The 25,949-nt window shown below is 38.4% G+C and overlaps 1 protein-coding gene across 5 annotated transcripts in view; it reads right to left on the bottom strand.

Annotated features, from left to right (window-relative positions):
- DOCK4 (dedicator of cytokinesis 4) overlaps window positions 1–25,949 on the bottom strand; it is a 426,144-nt gene that overhangs the window by 190,339 nt on the left and 209,856 nt on the right. For all 5 annotated transcript variants that reach the window (XR_012156797.2, XM_073328106.2, XM_073328104.2 and 2 more), the window contains exons 9-12: window positions 15,620–15,701; window positions 14,865–14,925; window positions 12,298–12,430; window positions 9,787–9,875 (exon numbers count right to left, since the gene is read on the bottom strand). Coding sequence is in view for 4 of the 5 variants with exons in the window: in XM_073328106.2 (XP_073184207.1) it covers window positions 9,787–9,875; window positions 12,298–12,430; window positions 14,865–14,925; window positions 15,620–15,701 (365 nt within the window). In the remaining variant the exon portion in view is untranslated. The remainder of the gene's footprint in view (window positions 1–9,786; window positions 9,876–12,297; window positions 12,431–14,864; window positions 14,926–15,619; window positions 15,702–25,949) is intronic.

Here is a 25,949-nt window from a genome sequence, read left to right on the forward strand (position 1 = left end):
TATAGGCTAATAGTTCTAAGTCTACAACAGTAAACTTTTTATTCAAATGAAAAGTTTTATTTGGGGATTAGAGATATATTGTTTTCTTAAGCTCAGAGGTAGCACTGTGTTTCGAGTTTTACTTTAGTTCTGCAGCAAACCACGCTCATGAACAAAATTCAAAGCATTAATCTACTGAACACTTTTCCTTCCCCCATATTTCTGTCCACCAAAATAAACCCCAGTATTTACTCAGAAAAATTATTAATAGTTTTTTGCACTGATTTTCACCTGTTTTTGTTGTGGTGGTAATAAACACTGATGAATTCCTGGGGAAAATTAAAAACAAAAACTGAAAACAAAGGGCCCTACAGAGATAGTACACTATGGCTACCACACCAAAACTCAATGATGATTTGTCCATGAAACTCTAACCTTACTTTCCTCCCATTTCCCTCCCCACAGACAGGAAAACGGGATGAAAAACAAAACAAAACATTCAGCTACTACTCCATCCTGGCCTGTGACATGAGGGAGCAAGGACAGAAGATCCTCCTCTCCTTTGGAAAGAAACCAGGATGAAAATTTATGAGGAACACCAACCTTCAGGCTTATCGAAATAAACCAATCAAGGAATTGGCAGTGTCTGTTCTAAGGGGTAAATACAAAAGCAGTGGCAAAATTTGACATTTATATTTAGTATGTAACAAGTCAAATTCTGGTTTTGATCTGGATTTCTCTCTTTTCAGATGAGGAGAATAACTGAGTTTTTGAAGACAGAAAAACTGCCAGTTCGCTTTGAAAAGGTGGCAAGGCAAAGTGTTATGTAGAAAGTAAAGAGGCTGAAAGGGGTTTTTGGATTAAGGGAAAAACTTATTCCAGCTTTCTGTCCACATTTGCACTGACAGCAAGGCTGTGGACCTAGCACTGTGTATGTTTTCTTATATGGTTAATGAGTGGAAATCCAGTAATATACGTATCAGTAATTAAAAAACAGAATTTTCAAGCATTTTTTCCTTTCCTTTCATCAGACAACTACTACAAAAAGCATTCCCCTGATTCTGACTATACCTTCTATTGTTTACAAAACGACTATAAGTTGGTTGTTAAGGTGCAGTTCAGACTTCAGCTGGAGATGCAACAGACAACTGTTTTTGCACAAAGGAAAGCAGTCTCGTTGCTTTGTTCAGCATCAGCACTTAAATAAATAATGATGCTGAACAAGAAAGAGGAAGATTCAAATGCAGGTTTTTCTCTTCTTTTGATAAGTATAAGACATCAAAATCTGGTGGTGGTGGTAGTGAGGGGGATTCAGATCTTGTCATGCTAGCTTTTGGAAGGAAAAGACTGAAGCTACAGAATATGTATTATATGTCACATACAGTAATGAAACAACAATATTTTCCATGAGGTGTCAGCAAATCTATCTGAACATATTGGCAAGCTCTTCAAAAAAGCTTTTTCCTGGCTGCTAAGCAACCACAGAGGAATTAATTTCATTAGTTAATGTGAACGAAATAAAAATTCACAATTTACTATGATTGTACAGCTACTGAATACTCCACTTAAAATTATCTCATTCTTGCTTGAATTACATGTCCAACTCTCTCTTTCACCCCTATCCGCGCCCCCCCCCCCCCATCATGAGTTTCTCAAAACAGAGCTGATCATCAATCATGCAGGCTTCAGTTACCAAACCTTCCTGTTATCTGTAACAAGTTCATGCCCCCCAATATCTTGCGCACTGAAAATTCATATAATTATATTATCCAAACCTGCTAATGGTCTTCTGGGACACATGAATAATTACATCTTAGCCACATTACTTCATGAGACTGGAATATAATATACAATATATCTGAGTAAACAAATAGGATAAATTGTATTGTGATGCAAAATCATGACCCTACCATTTTTCAAGTTGACAATTTTCTGATTGTCCTATTATATTCAAAGTTATGAGTCTCCTTTGTCCACTAAGCACACATTGGATCATATCTTTAAATAGTAAATCTGTTTTTCCTCAAAGGTGTACAGAGATGTATAAGACACATGATTGGGGCCATATAAATGCTTCTTTGCAGGGCTGAACTATGATCAGGGATACCATTATCCTAGGGCATTGTAAGGATAAGGATCCTGAGTGAGTTATAATGCCTGGAAGAACTGCGGTTCCTTGGTATTCACAATAATCCTACACACTATCGGTGCTGCAGCTTACATAAGGGCCTGATCCTGCAATCCTTATTCACATGAGTAGTCGCCTTGATTCAAGTGGAACAGGCTCTTTTTATGTAGCTGCATAATATGACTAGATTTTCAGATCAGAGCAAGAGCATTACGGCTTTGCACACTGAATAGGAGTATGCCATCTACTGAATTTTTCACTCGTGCAATTATTAGCAGAACTGGTCTGAAATAAAATATGAAAACACCTCTTTTGTCAACTTGTTTAATTGTAAAATGTACCTGCAGTTATTTCAGTTGGCTGTATGCATAACTTGTAATAAGATGGTCATACAGCATAGTACAGTAGACAATGTATTCACAACTGTACTTTTGGTATTAACATGGCTACTAGAAAGAACAGCTTCTATTCCTCATTCAGATACTCTGGCTCCTCAGAAGCAGTACTCATAATCTCATAGTCTTTAATGCCAGAAGAAACCATCATGATCATCATACTCCCTTTCCTCTGTTCCCTGATGTTCTATCATTCATCATCCTGTGCCTCTCCAACCCACCCTGGCATTATCATTTTCATTGTAATCAATCCCACTGAGATTTTAAGATCCTTGAGGCAAAATCACTGGGCCAAATTAATCCCATGTGTAATTTCACTAGCAAAGAAGATACCCTAGAGATTAATCTGGCCCATTGTTTTATGTGCCTGTAAATCACCGTGCACACCAATGCCACAACTATATAACAGAATAAATAAAATGCATTAAAGGAACATTATGGTTGCAAAGTCAAGGACTCAAAGTTAGGAAATGCCAGAATTCTGGTTGCTCATATCCTTGTGTGCATGCATTATAATAATTTCCCATTAAAAGTCAAGGGGAGTTGGGCACCTAATGCCCATTAGCATCAAAATATATACAAACGTAACTTTCATTCTGGTGACAGGTTTCAGAGCCGTGTTAGTCTGTCTCAGCAAAAACAATGAGGAGTCCTTGTGGCACCTTAGAGACTAACGAATTTATTTGGGCATAAACTTTCGTGGGCCCACGAAATTTGTTAGTCTCCAAGGTGCCACAAGGACTCCTTGTTGTTTTCATTCTGGCATTACCTAAAGTTTGAATAATTGACTGTGCATCCTTCATGTTGTTTTAACAGGTTTTTGTGTGTAATTCCCTCAATTTTTTAAATAGGAAACTGAAAAACAAATGACATCATGTGGAGACATACTGATCCGTGCAAATGGGTGATCAGCAGGCTGGAACTCAGGAGTATGCAGACTTCTACCACTTGAGCTAAAAGAGTAACTGGCAGCAGTAACAGACTTGTTCACTAAGCAGATCACCTACTAAAATGGGACACAACACCTCTTGCTCATAGAGTACTTAACTGTTTTGCTAGACAGCAGAGGAATATGGGAATCAGGAAGGTTGTGGAAGTGGGTGTGGTCTAATAGTAACAGAAAGCAAAGCCAAGCACTCAGATTTGGCAAAATCATTCTGAAAGGCAATGGGGCTATGTTGATGAGATTTCCCATATTAGAGACCGTAGGTAAATGTTGAAAGATATTTGGTTGCTTCCTACAGTAGGGGTATGAGACCTCATTCAATAAGGGCTGTGAAGTGCATAGAATTACCACCAGTCAGTGGAACAGTTGAGACTGGAACTTATGGTGGTCTCTCAACGCAGTGCACCTTCCCTTAGGCCAAAGTAGGCAATGTCTGCGGCTACTGCAACATGTACCCATCCAGAATTCTAGCTCTACCTACCCACTAGGAACAGAGAACGTGCTCAGTGGTGTGGACATGCAGGAAACTCTTTGGGGCTGGGGCATATTCCATGGAGATTTTAGCAGCATCCCTTTCACAGGTTATATGAATATGTGCAGAGGGTGATTTTCAGAGGCTTATAAAGTTGACCAATTTCACAGGGAAAGCAAAAGGCACTTCTGTGATTCCAGTACTATCTCCCTGCCCAATTTCAAATTCTTGTCCCAAAACATGGAATCACAAGAGCGCTTCAAAGAAATTGTTTGCCAAAATTATCCATTTTGCACTAGCCTTGAACCATTTTCACTTTTCTGAGACTGAAGCAGAGAGATCAAGCTTGGAACATTTCAGTATGAATGGTTAAAGTATGGCAAAGTTATAAGCAACTGAAAACAGATTTAAAATAAAATGTGAGGCAATCTTAACTACAGGTGTAGTTACTGACTCAACTCATAATATTGGAAATGTAATCTAAAATGAACAAATTACATAATATTTTATTAAATAGGACTGGTACAGACAATTCCCCCCCTGCAAATATTATGATAATTCAAAGCTTTAAAAGACACTGAGAATACTTAAGCCATTATTTTAACCAAAATCTAATAAGCAAAGAGACAATGCTGTAACTTCCCACATCTCACTTTCAAGGTGCTACATTTGAAGGGATATTTGTGGTATACTGTAAAACAGCCCAAACTTTTGATTCTGAATACAAAAGGAGCTGACTGTTTGGCTTGCACTAATGTCATACTCATGTCAATAATATCCAGTAAAAGGTTGGATCTGATTTATCATTTCAAAAGTGATCTATATTTTGTTATTAGAGTGAAAGCTTTGCATGAAGCACATATGCTGAGGACTACAGTGGATCTCAGATGGTTAAAAATCACTCTGCCATCAGCCTTGTGTCTCAAATGATACCACTACCCAAGGTATTCAATAACCACCAGAAGAGCACCGTTTGTTATGTCCTATTGCTTAGTGAGTGATTCAGTGATTACCAAATAATGCCAATGTAGCTTTTCAGATAAGGAACTGAAACAAACAATATTAAGACTCATATCTCATGTTAATATCAATATTTACAGCAACCCACTTTTATTAAAACAAACCACCTTTTGTAAACTGTGAATTTATCCAAACCTATTCAGAAGCATACCACCTGTTTAGAAACTGAAATTAACTGTTTACTGCTTATATTAATTTTATGTCTATGAGTTTTCTCACTGATTAAAATGTAAACATATCAGATCTTCCATCTGTTTAACATCAAGAGGAATTATTTAAATTAATCATGAATTATATATTTTTAAATAGCTTCTTCCACAGATTCAAATGGGCTGCTGAAAGGTATCCCATCAACCATTGCTCCTGCATCTTTCCTGGGATTTCAAATTAATGTATCTTAGGCAAAAATACATGGTTTTAAGGTTTATATTTTTAAAATGCAGGCAAGTATGAACAGCCAACAGAACAGAACAAAACCAAGACAGCTCTGTAGAACAATAAATATTTTCATATAGCCCACAGAAATGTCAGGCTTGATAACAATATGCATTCCCTCTACATTAGGAGTCACTCACAACCCGTTAAGAACTTAAAGACAAATGTCAATTTTCTAAGTGACAAGTGTGTGCAGTAATATCTTTTATTGGACCAACTTCTGTTGATGAGAGGGATAAGCTTCTGAGCCACACGGAGCTCTTGTTCGGGTCTGGGAAAGGTAGTCCCAACATCACAGCAAAATGCAAGGTGGAACAGATTGTTTAGCATAAGTGGTTAGCACAATTGTAAGGGACCATTCAAAGTCGAGTGGCCCGTTAACACCTCTGCAGTCACAGGACTAAAAGGGGTGGTTAGTGGGCTACAGATTGTTATAAGCAGCCATCAATCCAGTACCTCTGTTCAGTCCATGATTTTTAGTGTCTAGCAGAGTTATGAATTTAAGCTCTCAGGCTCATTTTCTGAAAGTGTTGTGCAGGTTTCCTTTGAGGATGAGGACTGGCTAGGTCAGATACCTAGCGATTGCTTTGGGAAAAGCATTCACCCACAGGTGATAGAGTGCCTTTGTCACCACACCTACATTCATAGATCCAGTAATGACCCCAAAACACACCAAGAAAGCAGTCGGGCACTCAGCTACTGCAGAATATGCTCTGAGGAGGAAGTCCGGGATATACACCTTAATACACTTAAAACCACCTTCACCAAACAAGGACATTCAACTAGAGAAATAGACCACATCATGGAACGGGCCACCCACATATCCTGAGAGAATTCGCTTCAATACAGAAATAAAAACCCTCTCAGACTGCACACCCCTAGTTCTCACCTACCACCCCACACGGACACATACGGAGCAACATCAATCACAACCCAAACTTGATGGGGACCCCTTGCTGAGAGAGATCTTTCCTGAACCTCCACTTTTGGCCTTCGAAGAACCCCAAACCTCTCCAAGCTCATCATCAGAAGCAAGCTCCCCACAGACCAGGACACACTAACTTAAAGTGGCACCAGATCCTGCCAGAACAGCAGATGCAAAACCTGCAGACTTATCTCCACTGCTACAATGATCAACACCCTCTACAACACCCCTTTCAAGATCCATGAATCCTACACATGCCTATCACAACATGTGATGTGGTGTACCTCATCCAGTGCACTAAATGCCCCAATAACAACTATGTGGGTGAAACCAGACAATCACTATGCTTTTGAATGAACTCACACAGGAAAATGATAAAAGACAAAAACACCCTAAACACCTGTATGTGAACACTTTTCACAAAACAATCATTTTATATCTGACCTATCAGTACTCATCCTCAAAGAAAACCTGCATAAAACTTCCAAAAGATGAGCCTGGGAGCTTAAATTCATAACATTGCTAAACACTAAAAATGATGGACTGAACAGTCACACTGGATTTATGGCTTATTACAACAATCTGTAATCCACTAACCCTCCCTTTTGCAGAAGTGTTAATGGGCTTCAGCAGTGTTACTGAGCATCCTCAGTCCGTGTGAGCATGCACAGTACAAGCCAAGCAGCAAATCTGGTGGGGGGGGGGGGGAGATGCACATGACCCCGCATGTGCCCTCTCCCCACAACACATCGCCTCTGACTCTAGAAGTACCGTTTCCAGACCTGAAGAAGAGTTCTGTGTGGCTCAAAAGCTTGTCTCTCTCAGCAACAGAAGTTGGCCCAATAAAAGATATTACCTCACCCACTTTGTCTCTCTAATATCCTGGGACCAACACGGCTACAACTACACTGCTTACAATTTTCCGAGTGTCATTTTTTTCCAGTGGCTTACGGATCATGATATCATGGTTATTATTTTTAATGGTCGAAATGTGTCACATATTTGTGAACATTTTTAAATCAAATACTTCAAACAAAGAGCAAGATACCTGGGTTCTTCTAAATTAATTTGTATATTCAAAACTCAGAGTAACTTCAACTTCAGTTCAACAGTTTATTCCAATAGGTGGTGCTAGTAATTTCTGCATTAGCTGTAATAGCTATTCCTTTCCTACTCTGTTAGCAGGCTCTGTTGTGAAATGTAAATTGCTGCTCACGCACAAATGAAACTGAGAAAAAGTAAATTACTTTTACTTTTATCGGCAGCTGAACAAACTCCAGTATTTAAAGTGGACTCTGTCCAGACACATACAGGGAGACCACAAATCACAATATCAAACGCATGAACAATCAGAAGGGTTTACCACAGGAATATACCCAGGCAATTCTGTTTGGAGAATAAAATCTTCCTGGAGAGTTTGACTGCCAAGTAGCAGGCATTCACATTTGCATCAACAGTAAACATTCCTTTCTTGTTTTCAGAATGTTTTTCCCTATACATCTAAAAGAGCATTTGTCCTACAGGGCGTATTGCATTCCAAATGCCAAATTCTAGCCCACCATCCTAAATACAAATTGTCCAGTATCAGTGCAAAATACTTTAGTGGTACTATTTTTTCCTTCCACCTCCATAGAGGGGTGATGCTCGGTATCTGAGGAACCCAGAAAGTAGGTTTCTTATTATACACACTGAATTCACAAACAAGTATTCTTTTTGCATCATAATGCATTTTTTTGCAAAAAAATTTAAATGACAAGCTACGGCTATCCTAGCCAGGCTTCACATTAAATTATAGAGCCTTAATTAGTGTCCCTTAAATTCAATTAATTTGAATATTTAAAAATGAAATGGAGCATTAGAGCTTTTTTCCCCTCACACCTCGCTGAAGACCACGTTTCATGTAACTTTTCAATACAAGTTTCACGTTCACAAATCAAGTTAACTGAATTGTACAGGCCTACTTAATATACTAAATTTATGGGTTTACAACTTCAAATGATACAAGATTGCACTGAAACATAACATTAAATTGAAAATTAATTCTCACCTGAGTTTCTTCTGCAGTTAAATTTCAAAGAATGTGTTTTCAGGACCAACATGGAAGAAATAGGATTTGAAAGCAAAAACTAAGGGCTCATCTGAACAGTGGGGTAGTGCATTCTATAGGGGTGTGATTCCTAAAGCGCACCAATGTGCTGTGGATTAATTGGTCCATATAGACCCTGCTGGTACGCACTAAACGTTCCCTACAGCACTTAAAAGTAGCACTGTACTTGTTAAAGCGCAGTAGGGAACCTTTAGTGTGCACCAGCAGGGACTACATGGATCAATTAAAGTGCATCACATTCATGTGCTTTACAAATCACATGCCTGTAGAGTGCATGACCCCACTGTGTAGACAAACCCCAAGTCACTGTCGTATACTTCTATGGGTTTGTCTACGCTACAATTAGACACCCACAGCTGGCCTATGCTGCAAGGTGGGAAGGTCCCAGAGTGTGGGCTCCAGCTCGAGCCTAGAAGTCTACACAGCAATGAAAAAGCCCCGCAGCCTGAGTCGTGGAAGCATGAGTTAGCTGGCACGGGCATGGTGCAGGTTTTTAATTGCAGTATAGACTTACCCTCTCTTTCCAGCTAGAAGAGGTTTGATTGCTTTCCTGGAGTATAGTGGTTAAAAAAAAATTGCCAATTCCAGGAAGCATGTAAATCCCAGAGTCTCCTGTCGGGCGATACAGAGCAGTATTACAAGGCTACTAGGCCAGCTGTCTCTGTCCCTTAACATTGCTTATTGCTCTTCCTACTTTATCCATTCTCATGATGCATTGTGCAGGAGGTCAGACTAGTCAATCATCATGGTCCCTTCTGACTTTAAAGCCTATGATTCTATGAGTCTGTGATTCTATGACAGCTATGGATGCTGGCTATGGAGGCATATCAAATGCTTTAGATGCCAACAAAATGTATGTCCCTCACCTACTCAGCAAGAGGTTCTGCGAACAGTGTGGTGGCCTCCCACTTTGCCTTGCCTAGAGATTCTGATACATCATGTCAACAACATGATCAGTTTTCTATTTATAATTCAAGATCAGCAGTATTATTGACCAGGCAGCACTTCCAGTTGGATACCAAACACCAGCTCACACCAGCTGAAGATTTAGCCTTATACTTGAATCTAGAGACTTGACTGTAATCAAGGTTTCACAGCAACTTGGCACCCCTTCAAAATGAAAGTTCTTAATCAGTTGCTTCTGTAAGGGAATTCAGTGATGTGCTTTTAGGTTTTTAAGTTGCAGATGAAAGGCAGGATGTGCAACTGCTGTGGAACCCCTCAAGTTTTTAACCAATACAACAACAGTAGCAATAGCATTCCTTTTTCGTGAGTGGAAAACAACAGTCATAAACCCTTCAAAAAGAAAACGTTTTATTTGTAAAACTTTAAAAAGTAACTAAAATAATGCAATAGAACATTTTGCAACATACACTCACCAGCATTGGAGCCTGTCAGGTTGTAACGAACGTTTAGCTTTTTGATGATGTTTTCATGGATCTGATACCAGTCACTCTCTGTGTTGCACCTATGAAAATGGTAACATTCTTAAATCTGAAATGAGAGCTCACAGTTGTCAGACCCACTGTAACAAACTTAACTGGCCTCTCCAAATAAATCCTCTTCTGCTCACCAACTAGCATCTTGAAATTTATCTAAATCAGCAGGTCATATTGGTGGCACAATGTGGGTTTTGACATGATGCCCAGTGAAACAGCTTGCCACAACAGGGAGCAGTGTCATGGCAGCACTCACATGCTTTGGTTGAGGATGTCACTGTAGGAATGCTTGCTTTGCCTGGGAAATTTGAGTGGAAGGGTGTCCTTGGTGGCACTCAGTAATTCAGCTCCTGCTGAATTACTCATGTGTATTAATGTCTTCTTCAGCTCTAAATTACAGTGAAACCTCCCTAACGTGACCATTCAAGAGCTCAGCAGAAACAGGACATCTAGTAGAGATTATGTTTAACTAAAGGGCAAAGGAAATTATGTTCTTAGTTTCACAGGGATAGGAGGCTGCCTATAGGAGAAAGCCATTTGAATAGATTAAACAATGCTGTAGGTGCAAAAGCGTCTTGCCGCAACTTTAAAATATAGCATTTTCATTTGCTTTAATTAAAAATTTTGAATTCCATAATCTGACCATTATTTGAGAAATATTCCACAGAACTTTTTCTGGTCATTTAGACTGAAGTTAGTCTCAGTATCAAATTTGTTCTGTTTTATCTAACTGAAGTACTAACGCCACATTTATTTTTACCAACCACAGACTTTGAAAGTGAAATTCAACTGTCCAACCAATACCTTTAACAGCATTGTATCCAACAGAGAGCACTTTAATCTAGACTGACAGAAAATTAAAGTAAAATAAAAGTCAGCCACCTGTTCACCGTCATACTAAATTGCCATCAGAAGCACTGCTTCCAGCAGTTCTAATTCAGCACAGTGGGGAATAAGAGACAGGTGAAGGGCTGCTTTTTAGAGACTGAAGTGTCTTGAAGACTCAAGTACTAAACTACACTGGAAGAGGAATCCGTTAAGTGTCTGACTAGTGTATCTCAGTTTATACTCTTAGAATAGATCATCCCACAAAATATTTCTTAACTTATCGAGCCCAAGGTCAGCAGGGAATTCTATGTTCTGTGTCACCGCATCCAGGAAATTGAACTTTCTTTCTATCTACTATCAGCCAAAATTTCATCTGCCATTTAATAAACCCATGCATTTAAAATAATTAGATTTTGAGTGAGATGTTTTGGTTTTCCAGTCCCCTGCACTTATGGCATTGTTAATAATTTACATTTTTTGCTATTGCAGTTTTGTAATTGTTTTGCATCATTATATATAAATTATTGCCCTGCCTACTTCTTTCTGGAGTGATAAAGTACTCTTGGCAGATGTTTGGGCAGTACAAGGAATTTCAAAAAAGTCCCCAAAACACTTCACATTGCCATATAAAGATTATTATAGCAATTTCTCTGCCTAAGGTTGTTTAAGCATTTCTATTCTAATCCTCCATTTTCAGTAACTTTTAAAACGTTCTGAAACTTACCTCTCTCAGGATCAAGTCTTACAGATTTAGGCTTTGCCCAAAGGAAAATCATTTTGGAAAGCTGGAGCAAAAACAATTCAGCTATTTTGGAGTATGAGTAGAGTGAAAGACAAAATACACTTTCATGATTATCAAAACACTGCTCAGACATTGAAAACCTATGGGTAGAAAGCGGCAGTTCAACAGGGAGAGGAAGTGTGTATACGATCTATGAACAAATGAAAAATCACACTATCGGAAAGCAAAGTTCATTTTTCAGGGAGCTCTTGCAAAACTTGTAAAGTGCGCACTAAAGACGACCTGGCTGTAGATGAATGCATGGCTTAGCTGCACAGTGAAAACTCCAGTGAGGGTGTGCAGCAAATTGTTCACTGTGTTTCTTGTAAAATGGCACACTAAATGAAATTACACAGGCATCGATCCTGAAAACTTAACAGGACTGTTTGCATGAGTATCTGCTTGATGAAGGCCTACAGACGTAGAAAAATGTTATGATATCCTATTGCATTATTTGATAATTGTATCCAATCAGGGCCAGATTAAAGTAACACATGCACCTCAAACTCACATATTTCCTGACTTCTGAATGTTTAATTGTGCAATTTTTTATAACATATTTTCATTTTTGAAAAAACAAACATGAAGAGTTGATGGAAATTTTTCAACTACAACAAAAATGGTGAAAAATTCTGATTTTTTTATCAAACCTTTTCCCTATTCTTTGACCAGCTCTAAAATATACTATTTTAGATTATGGGGGATTAGAATGGAAATGCTTAAACAACCTTAAAGGACTAAAGCCCTTTACTTACACTAATTAAAAGCCATTGCTTCTTGGTACAGACTGATATAAATGGACTCCAAACCTCTTAATAAATTAAAAGGAAAGAATCTCTTACATGTATACTTTTAAGATAAGGTCATCCTTTGAGTCTCCTGCCAGTAGATCTGCAATGCTGAGGACTGCACAGCCAAAGGGCCGTCGGTATTGTACGTTGCAAGCATTTTTCTTTTCTCCAGCTCCCATTCGGCCTGTCAAATATAACACAAATATGATGCATAATCCACTAAAATGCCTCTTTCTAAAGCCACAGAAAAGGAGGGAGTGCCCAGCTCAGCTGATACCTGTAGATAACTTAATGGTTTTTATGAGATTATGGCAAGCATAGTGGTTACAAATCTTTTCCATCTTTCCATATTTTCCACTTAAATTAGAACAGTAGAAAATATGAAAAGTGCATTACACTTATAGTGCATTTGTAAGGTCCAAAACTGAGAGGACACTGGTTACCTTCTCCTGAACTCCCCTATCATATACTTCTTTAATATCCAGTAACTATATTCAATTGGGCAATGCTGCACCAAATTTAGCATTCAGGTATCATGTACTACCGGACATTAGGTCTTATCACATTTGTAAATATTATTTCACGACAGTTGTTGTTAATAGTCCTCTGCCCTGTGATTGATAGGAAGTGCTGTCTCTGGCCATGACAATTAAGCAGACAGGTGCTGCCACCATAAGAGGCAATTCAGTAGCATAAGTGGACTAATGCAAGAGCAGCTATTAAAGATGAAAGACGAGGAGAGAACAAAAAGAAGAGGAAAGATGCTGGAGCATAAGAAAGCAAATAAGTATAAAGAAACAAACAAAGAAGCAAAAGGAAGTAGTGATGAAAACCAGACCTTTTTCTAACATTCTTTCCCCTTTTATTCAAAAAACAATAGCCCAACTGCATGAACAAAGCAATAGCCCAACATGCAGCTGCATGTCCCGCATGAAAATAGAGGGGAATCCCTTCCTTCACCTATTCTGCTCAATGACAGCTATGCACCTTTTCTACCAGGTACATATGTGTTTGATGCCAGTTTCTGAAATGAAAAGCACTTGGTCATAGCTGTTGTCGGAAAATGCCTCCCCATAACATTTCCCTGAATCACAGCAGCTAGGAGAGAATCTTATTCTCTAGAATCTTTCATTTTCACCAAGTACATTGTCCAAATCTTATTTTAATCTCAAATATTTCAGCAAGTGTCCTTGGTCTTTCAATAGCTCTCTCTCATAATCCCACATCAGTGCTATGTTTATGCACTGACAAATGGCAAACTATTTATGACTCTGCAGTGTTCCTTGCTCCTTTGGAATAAAAAGATTCTGGGTTCCCTACTGAAGGCCCTTAAAAACTGCATTGACCTTTCAAAAGGCCTGATTGTGGAGCTATGAAACACATAGAACCTATTTCAACTTTACAGAATCAGAAGACAGAGACTTTGAATTGATGCAACTCAAATAGCATATGCAGTGACTGGAATATCAAGACAGTCATACAAAATTCATAGGCATCCTTTCTGGAATCTTAAACTGATCTAAATGCAAAGACTTGAGGTTTTTTCCCTTGCTCTAAAAAAAATGGAAAAACAGAGAATTAGCTTCCCCCTTCCACCCTCTTCCTGAAACTCTGCTGACACAATGGCAGGCTCTTATTTGCAATCTGGATTGTCAATATTTCAGAAAAATGGTGAAACAAGGAGGATTCTCTACCTTGCCCTTATTTTAAAGGTTTATTCTTACCAACTTGGCTGGTTGGCTCAAAAGTTAACATTTGGCACCATTTTCTCCTCAAAATTGTTTACCACCCAATTTCCTACACCTTACTCATTAAATAAGTATATGTCTCCCAGCTTTGAAGTCCTGGTGATACATCACAACCATATAAAAAAGAAAAAAGTATACAGAAAAGATCTGAGACATTTTGCTTATTCAGGTATGTATGCATTATCCAAACCCAGCGTGCAGTGCAGATAATTATTACAACAAAAATAAAATACTCTTCAAACAATCAGGAAGAAATGAAGGTACACTTAGTGCTGTACATCAACTATATCATTATTTTACAGGCAACAATGCATATCTCTAAGAAGAGAAATACTCAGGAAAGATGTGAAGATTATTTGAGTTAACTCAATATAGCCACGAGACGATTTCTTAAAGAAATAGATTAAATAAAGTACATGCTCTTCACTTCTACAGAACTTAAGCACTGTCTTTGGAGGAAATAAGATTTGTTCATAACATGTGTTAAAATTTTCTTAAAGGGGACAACATCTCCTCCATTGCAGTTTCTTTTCCCTTATCCCACAAAAAGGGCACTGAATTTGTTTGAACTATGTAAAAGAAAGAGTACACATTGTCATCAGTCCATTTATACTTATTAAGTCTGCTAAATTTCCAGACAAATAGTTCTACTAGTGCAACATGCCTGAAATTACTCTGAGAGAGAAGAGTGGGTTTTTAAAACTCTTTATAAACTCATTCATTATGCTATGTTTTTCAAAGCTTACACAGACATACAATCAGCGAATGTGACATATGCCATAAGCAAAACTCAAGCACATTGTCTTTCCTTTATTTACTACCCAATGCCTTCCAAATGTACAGCTTATGCTGGCAGGCTATCGTACATACCTATGCGGATAATGTGCACAGTGATGTAGATGTCCTTCCTGAGTTCACTGCTACTCAAATCCTGCAGAGAATCAGAGTCTCATTATTTTTGACCCACAATTAAAGTATGACATTTAGAGATCTTAGCATATTACTCTATGTGCCAATGAAAGTGATAAATGAACATGGAGTACACTTTTAACAGAGGATTTGTTACAATACAATATTGAAAAATTACATTCTTGAACACTTTAAATTTGTGGCCATGCAGGAGTATGGGCAACTTCTGTCCTAAAATGCTATGGAACAGATTGTGCCTTGCTGCATCCAGGTTGCAGAGGGGCAGGACGTAAGGAGCTCCCTCATGAGCCCCTGCACATCAGTGATGCACGACTGCAGTCCCTACACTCTTTAAAGCACAAGGATTGTTGTCTCCAAGCTACCTCTGGGTGCAGGAGAGACAAGGAGGAGGCGGCACTGGCCAGCCTTGCAGGGAGGAATATGCTGTACCTGTGCACTGGGAAAGCACCAGAAAATAGGCAGAATTCTTTCTCGTGTCCCCCCAGGTGTGGTGCAGCTCTGCAAGACCTTTAGCATTGGTCTGTGCCACAATGACACAGCGGAATCTTTCATTAGGATTCAAATCAATAGCCAAACAAACAGCTCCGACACAGCACTGAACTATTTAATTACACAATAGTTAATTTACTCCATCTTTTATTTAAAATATTCAGCACAATTGCACGAAATGAGCATAAAGAATGTGTAAAGCTCACCACAAAGAGAGAACAATGTCTTTCTGGCTTCTCTGGACATTTTGGCAAACCATTCCTATTCAGTCTTAAAAAAAACCTCTCGCTGCAAGAAAATAAAGTATGCTGAGTAATGTTAAGGCAAATGAGACTTCATTCCGAATTTGTTTCAAAGTGAAATCTTCCTCAAAATATAGAGCAATGACATTTCTAAGAACTTGATAACAAAAAAAAGTATACTGAATGTTAATATTTTGCTTGTAATTACAACAAATCCGATATGAAATAATATTTTTTGGGCTGTGATTTTGTAGAATTGTATTCACTTCCTGTGAAATGATGTAGGTACATAGAAATATGAAAACTATAAAATCTAGGTACACTGGACTTTATTACAGGAGATATGTAATATGTTGGTAAGGATTCTAACTGTGCATGCATTGGCATAATTACACAAACTGGCATTCAATCAGTATCTTTCTCACAGATTAATAAAATTGTCAGAGGAAAAGGTAATAGGTAAGATGATGTTGATGATATTTGTCCCTACTATTAAACTTTAACTTCCACCCTCCCAAATGGAGTTAGACTAGATGGATTTTAGTATACTATGGAATAAGAGCCTTTATAGAAGCAGTCAGGAAAGCATTCTTTCCAGAATTCTGCCTTTAAAATCTGTCAGTGTTTGCTAAATGTTCCTGTGGAAACAAGTATCAGAACAAAGAGTTTGGGAAATTTAAGACTGTCTCTGCTAAAGCTGAGAGAAAGAGAGAATTTTAGAGCCACTGAGGGGGCAGAACCTATGAAAAAGGGAGAAAGGACATTTGTTACATTAAGAAAAGACTCCCATTGAATTGTAATAGGAGTTGGATCAGGCCCATAAGAAAGTTCACTTCATGTGTGGGGGAAGTTTACAAGAGAGTCAGAACCCTCCATGCTTTGGACCAATTCTAATGGGATGTGTCATAACCCTATTTTTAAAGGGTGGGAGCAACAGGGTCACAAATAGTACGATGTACAGAAAATCTATTTTTTCTTCCACACTTCCCCCCACCCCCAGCCAAGCAGCTGTCTCGATACCCCAAAGTTATAAAATAAATTACCAAGAGATCATCCTGCACATACATTTTTAACTACAGCTTTCTCAGCTGTTTCCATCTCTTCTGCCTATGGCCAAAGCCCAAAATTTTTTGCTAATGTTTTATACCAATATATATCTTTTAAAAACAGCAGCAGGAATTTTTATAGGAATATGCCAGATGAGGTACAAAATCCTGAAGATGAGTTAAATTTTTCTCGTGCTGTCATTCCCCATTCACAAAATCTGGAGACCAATCATTTAATCTAAATTATATTTAATCTGAGCTACATTTGGGGGTTGGTTTAATTTGTACAAGTCAGCCAACCTGGGCAGTTTGAATCCCCAGGTAACTTAGACTTTTTATTGGAGTAGTTCACTTTAAACCACATTCCCCATTTATAGCTATCCAGTTTCCCATTTGATGGCAGAATAAGTGGAAGCTAAGCGTAGGATAGTCTAAACTCTTGTATATTTCATAGGCAGAGACTTGGAAATGTCATTTCTCAAGCACATACACATACTTTAGTATATAGCCATCTCCTGCAGCCGAAGTCTCCATGGTAACTTTAAAAGAGGGTTTAAAAATAAGGTCACTCAACATTCTGTGCAAAACTCAACTGTTTTCTGTTGCGTATGAATTTAAAAGATGAAGTGTTTTTCAAAATTTATAAAAAAAATGAGCTCATTTTAATACAAATGAAATACACTAAGAGAGTGCTGTTATATCAGATATTGATCTCCGGGTTCTAAATAAACTTTAAGTTAACACTCACCATAGCAAGAATATTACTGTGTGTATTATATAGCGCTTAGGAGCCCCAGTCATGGGCCAGGATCTAATTGTGGCTGATGCCATACAAGCACAGAACAAAAAAGATGGTTCTTATCCCACATCGGCTACATAGCCTGTCTCTATGATCTGCAACCAGCAATGAATCTGAACTGTGTCAATATAATTTTAATCCAGGCAACCAACAAGGCTGTTCTGAATTTCACTGCCTTATCTCCAGTCTATAGACCTGTCCATCAGTCATATGTATCAACAGCTGTGGATGTTTCACTGCATGATTTGTGCTTAAAGCAGGCAAATGGAAATGATTGTCCAAAACAAGAACAGCAGCTTCCAGGAAACTGGATCCTTGGCAGACTTATGGTGTTTACAAACAGTTTTTATAGGCTGGCAAATGTTGAAAGAGTATGCATGCCCTCCAAAACCCAGTGCCTGTTGTAACAGCTTACTGTACATTCACATGTTACTTCATCTTTCAGATGATCCATTCATTCCTGCTCTATACCTTGTCATATAGCTAAACGGCTTGTTATCGCTTACACACTCAGCACCTCATAGCTTGAGATATAAATCAACAAGTCAGGGTAAGAATACAATGGGCTGCCTGCCTGTAGATATCCAAAGACACTTAGCTCATATTTGGAAGGTTGCTTGCATAAACATAAGAGCTAGGAATTTATTTTTAGGAAAAAAATTACATTTAGATTCTGCAGATGTCGAAGACACTGCCCTAGAAATGCTTCCTACTTGCCACAGGTGTGTGGATTTTTCAAGCCCTGATCACACACACACTCTGCAAGGCTAAGCAAGTGTAATTCAGGATACAATTATTAAAAGCCAGCAAGCGAGCATTGTCATGCCACACAGAAATATACCGACTGCGATAGACACTTAATTGGTGATGCAGAGCTAAATTTCTCATACGCATTTTAAATGTAGTATGATTGAAGGAAAAAAACTCTAGATGCAGTTTCCACAGTAAAATCTTTGTTCAGTGTCTTGGTATGATTTAAACAAAAATGAAGCAAAAGCTACAGTTCCGACTATAACTTTAGAATACGTTAGCAGAGAGCAAAAGTGAGCAGTCAGCCTTTTAAAATGTTAGGAAATGTTGATATTCAGTTACTTTTAAGTACAGAGGGCATGTGTGTTCACAAAACCTCATGGATTTCTTCATAGAAACCAGGTTAGAAAATGAATGAGAAAAGTGAACTGCTGTACTGAAAGAAAATACAGAATTTTTGAGATCTAACAGCTTGGCTTCAATCAGCCAAAACTCCAGATAGTTAAAGCTGGGGCTAGTGTTTTACTTCTCAGTCAGTCAGTCACCGGTAAATATGCCTGGCAAATATGCTCAGCAATACCCAAAGCAGAAGGATCTTTTCTTTGTATTCAGGGCATTTGATTTTAGCTTAGACTTCTAAGCATTTTTATGAGTGCTAATCTCGCCACTAAAATATGCTGTGCACATTCTAGCTCTGCTGTCTTCTGACAAGAAATACAGAAATAACGAACACTGAAGAGATTAATTTAAGCAGGTCAACAAGGGATTTTTGTACTGAAATGTCCTCTGTAATACTGAAGTAATGATGTGCTCCAAATCTGCAGTTTACCGATTGCCTTTAAAAGGAACACTGCCACAAACTGTTCTATTTTCATAACTGATTCTTATTTACTTATATTACTACTTGTGTGTTATTAGTCTAGACAGATTGCCTATTATATGATTTTTAAACACAAATCTGGCTGTCTTTTTGATATTATGCCACATGACATGTTATTGTATAAAAGATTTCCTTATATTCTGGCCAAATTCCTCAGTATAACATGGTTTTAGACATATTTAGGTAGAGACTATGTAAGGTTAGGTTCAAGTAAGGAAAAACAATGAACACAATAGATACTGAGAAAAAAAGTGTTAGATAATTTTCTAAAATATTCTTCGAACAAAACGCAGATTTCAAGAGTAAAGTTAGTTATATTTTATCACACTTACAATGTGCATACACCACAGACCCAATCGTGTACCCATTGAACAGTTAGTTGCAAAAGGTTCACTGACTTCAGTAACAATAAAATCAAATCCAAAATATTACCATTACATTTAATGATAGTACACATGCAAGATGTTCTACAGAATGTCACAGATGCCTGGTATAAAGAGATAGTAAGACCTCCAAAATGGAGGTCACAGGAATGTAATTAATGGACACTGGGAAAGGTTTTCAAAAATGCCTAAGTGATGCAGGAGCACAAGTCCAACTGACTTTCAAATGGGACTTGCACTTTTAAGTCAATTAAGCATTTCTCAAAATGGTGCCTGCCCAGAATCTTTGTTGGAGTTACATCAGACTAATCTAACTAAGAATATTAAATGGTGTGTGAGAGAAAAGAACAACTTCTGAATATTCTGAATTAAGATTACATGCCAACTACTGGTATAAACTGAAACCTGGCTACTAATCCAGAGAGGGAAATCAAAAACATACAGTAATTCTCAACGAGACCTTCATGGCTCTGCTGACTCTTTTAGTCACGGAGACTACAGAACTCTGTGTGCTAGCCTGCACGCAGCAATATTTTGAAGGCTTAGGCTGGGATTTTGGTATCTTGAAATGAATTTTAGAGTAACAACTAAAATGATTTTACCATAAATAATTTGCACTAATTACTTTTCACTAATATTTCATATAGAAACCATGAGTCAGAGAGATACAGAAATAGCTTCAGAAGACAAAGTATGTTTAACCAGATAGCAGGGAATTTATGATGAAAGAAACAAATGTACAATCCAGGCTGGAGCCTTACTGAGTGGTAAGCTTTTATTTAAAACTTAGCCTGGCACCACAGGAGAAAGAGATTTTGGGTTGTGGTGTCATCAATACATAGCTCTTCAGCTCCTTTACGCTGAACCCAAATTTTACAGTCTCAATTTTTCTCCCAATGCCTCACTGAGATAAGGGTCTGGATAGAAGCAAATTTGCTATGACTTAATATCAATAAGATGGAAATGAAACTTGAAGACAGCAGGAAGAGTTCAGAAGAAAGGCTGGCAGCGGTTAACTATACCACAATTCAAGGATACATATTTATCTTTTATCAACCCACTGAATTCACAGTGATTGTGGATTTACTGGGGTGGTCCACAGTGCCAGGAGACTGATTATTTTTCTCATGCAGATTCTGCTACAGTCAGCACCCAGCTGGGTGACTGTAATCTGGTCTGGCTGGTTAGGAATATCCTGAAACCCTCCCTAAATTCCAGCTGGTGAAGAATGCGGATCATCACCTGAGCAGGGCACATTACCATGAGCACATAATGCCTCTTGCATGAATCTCTCTGTGCTGACTCCTGTTCACTTCCAGATATAATTTAAAAATTTTTAATCTTGCAAGCACGGAATGGTCAGGCACCAGCTATCTAAGAGACGCTGCCTCTCACACTGTACACCTTCACGGCAGCTAAGAGTAGCTAAAAACTATTTGCTGTTGGTTCCCAGTTTTAAAACCATTCTGTAACTACTGGCAGATGAGGGTCCCTGACTCTGGTATGTGCACTCTTGTAAGGTTCACTTACAAAATCAGCTTCAGGGGTGCGCAGAAGTGGTTTTCTATTCACCTCCCATCCCATCCTGTGGGGAGCCAGGGATCAAACCAGGCTTAGTACTGTGAAGCTCTAGTTTGTAGCAGTTTGACAGCCCCAAAGGGACTGGCCCACTGGCCCAAAACTGGCTGAGCTCAGGACTGTCACACCCACTGCTACCCTTAGAATGCCCACTATGCTGGGGGATCCCAGCTCACTGCTAAAGACAACTCTCTGGCCCCTTTGTACCACACCACCACAAAGGGCATGGAGCAGGAGCCAGGCAGGATCTGATGCAAAGTTTTTACTGCCACCTGTTGTGAGCGGGTTTATGTAATTTATTTTTTTCAGATTTGTAATTAAGCACTTACAGTAGCTTCTAAATATAAATAACAAAGTTCATGCCAATCAGAGGACTAAAAAGAACAAATCGATTACCATTTTATTATCTATCTGCCATCAGAACAAATCCATTCCTGGGTGTACCAATCTAAGCAGATAAGTTTTTGTTTTCTGAATTAATGGTATCAGCAGTAATCATCTTCTTAACCAAGATCAGCAAGATGTCCTGATCTGAATCTGCTCTATGGAACTGATGATCTTCCAGCCCAGATGGGCAGTCCTTAGATCTGTAGCATTCATGCCATTAAGACAAAAAGAAAAAAATCATCATCCACCTTTGTTTTCATAGGCATCCAGTTCAAATCCATCTTTTTACCCCACCCTACTCAAAATGACACATTCTGCCATCCTGAACCAATCAAAGGAGTAGAAATACAGTCCATAATATTGTACAAACAAAAGAGGCAGGTACATGTTTTGTGTCAGTGGTGAAATATCAAACAAATGTCTTCCTATGTTTATCACCCATGACATTTGTATGTAAAACAGAATTTGTGCTGTTTAGTTTCATCTGCTTCTACTGTTGTTCTACTGAATTTTACAGCAAGCAACTAATTTGATGTTATCAATGATTAGAGACTCCTGCCTTTTATACCGCACCTGAAGCCATACATTTGATGTTGACTACATAACAGTAGCAACAGTGAATATACTCATGCCTGTGTTATTTTGTTAGCTTTCCCAAGGATACCAATAACTGTGCTCACCAACATTTAAAAGAGACCATGACAGCAACCGCGATACTTGATTCAATTTCAGATGGTTGTCAGGATGTACAAAGTTCGTCACTTTGAAAAAGTGTCCACTAATATGATATTTTTATTCTTTATTGAACCACTAATTTAATCTTATTTTAGTTATAAAAGCATCTGGATTCAATTTGTACCCTAAGATGAGAAAATACACTTGATATTGTAAATAGGGCTTGAACATACTGTTGATTTTAGTATAATATTAAATTTCCTAGTTATTATGAAAATTAACTCCTTAATGAGCTCTTGAGGTATTTCAACTATTTTACAAGTTAATACAAGTTTTAGTTGATACCTAAGGGCTAGATTCTGCCACCTTTACTCATGATGAGTAGTATCTTTCTCTGAGACTAGAGTCATTTAAATCAATTTGACCATTAAATAGTACGGTACTACTCAACAGTAATAAGGTTGGCAGAGTTTGGCCCTAAATTAGCAAGCATCAGTTTAAAGGAAACAGTTCAGAAAATGGCAGTGCAAATCCAATGCAGCAGATGATACTGAAATCAGATTCCTGCACTAATTATTACGAGGATGTCTCACTTGTGTTGTAGGTGCATATTTTGTAATTTCTCCATGAACGCAGTAGCACTGTATGTATGTGAGTGGTTAAAATTAAATGAGGTTTTGTTATTAAGTGTATTTAAAATGTAATCATTTCAAATCTTGCTATTAAAACAACAGGGTTTGTTTTTTCTGGAACATGGCCCTTTCTTCAGGCTAAAAGCAAACAATTCACCACCGGCGAGAAGAGAGACATCTCAGTTGCACAACGGAGCAGAGCCCACAAACCCAAGCAGTGTATCTGACCCCTAAAGTAAACCTTTAAAAGGTTCACAGGTATGAACTGATTATAGGCATTACTGAATGTGACCAGGAATCTACTGTTATGCACTTGGATTGGGAAGAATTCATTTGTGCACTTTGGTCTTGAGTGTGAATTACAGATCATAATTTAAAAATATAAAGCATACGGCCATGAAATATACAGAACTATTTTAAAAAGATCTTTCACTGGCACTTTCCTGTTTAGCTTACATTGTTTTTCTTCAAAAAATAAGTTTCACTTTGCCTACCATGAATTTCTTCAGCTTTGCACTGTTTACACTGACTGAGAGCTTCAAGAAATTCTGTATACCTGCTACATAACTATTAGTACTATTAACATGGTTCAGATCCCATGAGAAACCAAACTGTTCACTGAATTCTCACACAAAAGCAACTATACATTCCATCAAAGAAATAACAATATCCTCATTTTACACTCTATCAAAACAAAACACTGAAAGGACAATTCCTTGAAATACTACAGAAAGCAGCAAGAATCCTCTCTCATGCAGTTATTTCAAACTGCACTGACAACAGCAGGGTATTCATTTATCACTAAAGTACATGCAAAATATGTCCTTCAGAACTTAATAGAATATGCAATAGTGCTTATAGTTTTAAGTAACATATGCACAAGCTTCAGCATAGCTACTGAAGAATCTGACAGACTCTGGCCAGGAAAGCAAGCATAGATGGAGTTGTTGGAATCCAAAACAGGCAGATAATATTTGGGACACTTCCCTGAGTTGAAACAGTTTCCTGTGGTAACTCAGAGAGGGTTACTATTTAATAGTCGGGTTTCAGAGGAACAGCCGTGTTAGTCTGTATTCGCAAAAAGAAAAGGAGTACTTGTGGCACCTTAGAGACTAACCAATTTATTTGAGCATGAGCTTTCGTGAGCGTCATTTCTTAAACACATCTCAACATTCCATAGAAAATTACACAATATTGTATTTGGGTACACAACATCAGACCCCAAATGAGCATATTGCAAAAATGTGTTTCCAGCAGATACAAAACTTTTGAAAGCTAGGACCCTCCTGCTCAACCAGTAATGACTGATTTTTCAAATCTGTAGCGCACACATTTACTACAGAAAATAGCACATGGTCAATAGCTTTTGGAGTAGGCAGCTGTGCCAAACATTCCTTTCACATACACATATGTACTCTTTCATGGTATATAAATTATTTCTGCTTATATGATAGCTGCTGACAGGTACAAAGTTGAGCTGCAAAAAATAACTTACCCATAACAGTTAAAAAAACACACTATTCTTATTAAAGGTGTATGCGTGTGCACATACATATGTATGACTCTCACAATAGGCATCACTAAAATAACATTCTTATTTGAGTTAAAAGATAAATTAATATAATTTTCTATTGTACATGTAAGTGCTCAGAAAACAAATACACTAATTAGAGATGGAACGGACTTTCAGATCACCTAATTATTGGCATGGCAGCTTATGCTGTGAAAGAGAAGGGACAAAAAAAAAAGATTTCTGTGTAAAAATTCTCACTGATTTTACCAATAGTTAGTTAAGATAAAAAGAAATGCGGGTAGGTGGAAGCAACACACACCACTCTCTTTGGCCTGGATTCTCAAGTCCACCATGTTTCTCAAGGGGTTGTAACCGGAGGATTCTCCCAATGTATGAAGATTCTCCATTGGCATAACACTCTCCTGCAGTCTCCCGTGCCAGACACCACCCTCCAATACCAAGCGTAAGGGAAAGAGTGGTTAGGAGACATGGCAGAAAGGAGAGGGGAATGGATATGGTAGAGCAAGGCTGCTCTATGGTGTAAAGTACCTGAGGGAACCTGCATTAGAGATTAAAATTAAAACTGCCCCCTTGTATCTTCAACTTGAGCCAGGGCTTGACGGCTGACAATCAGTGAGCTGTAACCAGTTCTTGACCCATCTCAATCTCCATTGCACCTGAGCAGAGTTGGGCCCACTGGAGTCTCTAACTTTATGCATTTGACAGCACTTAGACCCTGATTCAGAAAAGCTTTGGCATACAGTTTGATCACTGTGTGTTTTACAGTGATCAAACTGTATGCTAAAGCTTTTCTGAATCAGGGTCTAAGTGCTGTCAAATGCATAAAGTTACCATCCCTCTACCATCCCTCACTCTATCAGCTTAGTGTGGACACTTGTACTTTGTGGGTAGAGTGAATTTCAGCAAGCATAAATTTACACTTAATGTTCAGTAATTGTAACAGTTACAAATACACCATTGACTGTAACCTATGTAACAGTGATTATGTATTAAAACAATGTATCACTGTATTTCAATTTTAAAAGACACTTAATATCAAAGGCCATAACCCACTGCTATCTGTACAAGTTTTCTGAATGCAAAGATAGAGGGTAAACTATAACCCTTAATTGTGGACAGGAAAAATAATTATGGATGAGGTAAAATTACTGAACATTAAGTGTAAATTTATGCTTGCTGAAATTCACTCTACCCACAAAGTACAAGTGTCCACACTAAGCTGATAGAGTGAGGGATGGTAGAGTCCATTCTCAAGCCAGGACAACAGTGGGGAATTGCCACACACCTTCTATTGCAGCCTAAAGGTTGGAATAATGATGGCAGCCCTCCACACTGGTAGCGCACAGCGCTATGGTCGCATAAACATGCATCCATAGCCTCTCCCTGGGGCACCCAAGTGGCCTTCCATGCTGGCCTATACAGGGTTAGTGCACAGATCTGTATCACTGTGCACAGGGTGGGAGCAGGTACCCTCTACAGCTACTCATCAGACAGACCCCACTTCCCACATCCCAGTGCAGCCTGTACATGGGGTGAAAGGGTGCAGATGAACCTGCACTGGCCTTTCACATCTCAGGTGAATTTCACCCACTGGGTTGAGCTCCAAATCAATTACATCAAGAATGACAAA

Source organism: Lepidochelys kempii, chromosome 1, assembly GCF_965140285.1.
Source record: "Lepidochelys kempii isolate rLepKem1 chromosome 1, rLepKem1.hap1, whole genome shotgun sequence".
In the NCBI taxonomy this organism is placed as follows: Eukaryota; Metazoa; Chordata; order Testudines; family Cheloniidae; genus Lepidochelys; species Lepidochelys kempii.